This window comes from Scomber japonicus, chromosome 9 (genome assembly GCF_027409825.1).
Source record: "Scomber japonicus isolate fScoJap1 chromosome 9, fScoJap1.pri, whole genome shotgun sequence".
Taxonomy (NCBI): domain Eukaryota; kingdom Metazoa; phylum Chordata; class Actinopteri; order Scombriformes; family Scombridae; genus Scomber; species Scomber japonicus.
In genome coordinates, this window is record NC_070586.1 from 315,293 (window position 1) to 317,792 (window position 2,500).

Here is a 2,500-nt window from a genome sequence, read left to right on the forward strand (position 1 = left end):
TTTGCAGTATATTTGCAGTGTATTTGCAGTATATTTGCAGTGTATTTGCAGTATATTTGCAGTATATTTGCAGTGTATTTGCAGTATATTTGCAGTATATTTGCAGTGTATTTGCAGTATATTTACAGTGTATTTGCAGTATATTTGCAGTGTATTTGCAGTGTATTTGCAGTGTATTTGCAGTATATTTGCAGTATATTTGCAGTGTATTTGCAGTATATTTGCAGTGTATTTGCAGTATATTTGCAGTATATTTGCAGTATATTTGCAGTGTATTTGCAGTATATTTGCAGTGTATTTGCAGTGTATTTGCAGTATATTTGCAGTATATTTACAGTATATTTGCAGTATATTTGCAGTATATTTGCAGTGTATTTGCAGTATATTTGCAGTGCTGGTACCTTCGCTGGCAGCAGGTCGGCCTGGTGTAGAATCATTTCCTCTGACAGCAGCAGAGTTCTGTCCGGGCTGCACAGGTCCAGAGGCTGCAAACAACAACACACTGTTCTGTCTCATATCATGTTCTAGGTTCTGCTTCTGGTTGAAAGGTTCTACATTCTCAAAGGGACAAAGATACAGAAGATCTGGTTCCAAAAACTTAAATCATTAAGACTCTACCAAAGATGATGTTCTGTGTTCTGACCAGGACAGAGATGACGTTCTGTGTTCTGACCAGGACAAAGATGACGTTCTATGTTCTGACCAGGACAGAGATGACGTTCTGTGTTCTGACCAGGACAAAGATGACGTTCTGTGTTCTGACCAGGACAAAGATGACGTTCTGTGTTCTGACCAGGACAGAGATGACGTTCTGTGTTCTGACCAGGACAAAGATGACGTTCTGTGTTCTGACCAGGACAGAGATGATGTTCTATGTTCTGACCAGGACAGAGATGATGTTCTGTGTTCTGACCAGGACAGAGATGACGTTCTGTGTTCTGACCAGGACAGAGAAGATGTTCTGTGTTCTGACCAGGACAGAGATGATGTTCTATGTTCTGACCAGGACAGAGATGACGTTCTGTGTTCTGACCAGGACAAAGATAATGTTCTATGTTCTGACCAGGACAGAGATGACGTTCTGTGTTCTGACCAGGACAAAGATGATGTTCTATGTTCTGACCAGGACAAAGATAATGTTCTATGTTCTGACCAGGACAGAGATAATGTTCTATGTTCTGACCAGGACAAAGATGATGTTCTGGGTTCTGAACAGGACAGAGATAACGTTCTGTGTTCTGACCAGGACAGAGAAGCTCTTGGTTATGTGTCTTGAATCGGTTCTAGATGACGTTCTATGTTCTGGTTAGTTGTATAATGAGTTCTGGTTCTGACCTGAACGAAGACGGGGAAGATGAGGGTCTTGGGTGCCAGGGTGACGTAGGTTCCATAGCCGGAGCAGGGCAGATGTGATTGGACGATGGTGCAGTTCTGGTAGTTGCCATAGTTACCGGGTGGGGATGGTGAGGTGGAGGTAGAGGGAGGGGCCGGGGTCAGGGTGGTGGCGTGGCTGGTGAACAGTTGCCGTGACGATGCAGGTCGAGAGTCATGGAGGAGGTTCTGCCCCCTGCTGGGGTGAGTCTGGTACAGACGACCTGAGAACCAACACATGTTCTATCAGTTTATGATCAATACACTGATCAATAATCAGATCAATAATCAGATCAGAGGATCAATAATCAGATCAGAGGATCAATAATCAGATCAGAGGATCAATTATCAGATCAGAGGATCAATAATCAGATCAGAGGATCAATTATCAGATCAGAAGATCAATAATCAGATCAGAAGATCAATAATCAGATCAGATGATCAATAATCAGATCAGAAGATCAATAATCAGATCAGAGGATCAATAATCAGATCAGAGGATCAATAATCAGATCAGATGATCAATAATCAGATCAGAGGATCAATAATCAGATCAGAGGATCAATAATCAGATCAGAGGATCAATAATCAGATCAGAGGATTAATAATCAGAACATCTTACCAATCGTTCCGTTCCTGTCGTGATAAACCGGCTGAAGAAGCTAAAAGACAAACAGAACGTTTTACTGCTGAAACTCACAAAGTTCTACGTTCTACTGGGGCTGGACGATTATGGCAAAAATCATGATCACGATTATTTTGATCGATATTGAAATCGCGATTATAAAACACGATTATTCATAGATGTGTAAACATAAGCATTTATTGAACCACCAGAACTCAACTTGAAACATATTTGAACAGCACAACCAGATATACATTAAAATCAAGAAAAATATATATAATGATAAATGGAAATAATAATAGCAATATGTAAAAACAATGAATAAAAATAAATAGCCAAAACCTACTAAAAAAAATCCTCTGACTGCGGAGCTTTTTTTGTTGCTTTTTTTAATTTAAAAAAGCCATCCTGCTCCCTGCAAAACCTGGTGCAAACTAGCAATATGTAAAAACAATAAATAAAAATAAATAGCCAAAACCTACCAAAACAATAATCCCCTGGCTG

General features: G+C 39.9%; 1 protein-coding gene across 1 annotated transcript in view; it reads right to left on the reverse strand.

The window, feature by feature from the left end:
- LOC128364204 (regulator of G-protein signaling 3-like) overlaps window positions 1–2,500 on the reverse strand; it is an 18,754-nt gene that overhangs the window by 11,372 nt on the left and 4,882 nt on the right. Inside the window, exons 6-8 of the mRNA XM_053324741.1 lie at window positions 1,994–2,033; window positions 1,336–1,595; window positions 402–485 (exon numbers count right to left, since the gene is read on the reverse strand). Of these exons, the coding sequence (XP_053180716.1) occupies window positions 402–485; window positions 1,336–1,595; window positions 1,994–2,033 (384 nt within the window). The remainder of the gene's footprint in view (window positions 1–401; window positions 486–1,335; window positions 1,596–1,993; window positions 2,034–2,500) is intronic.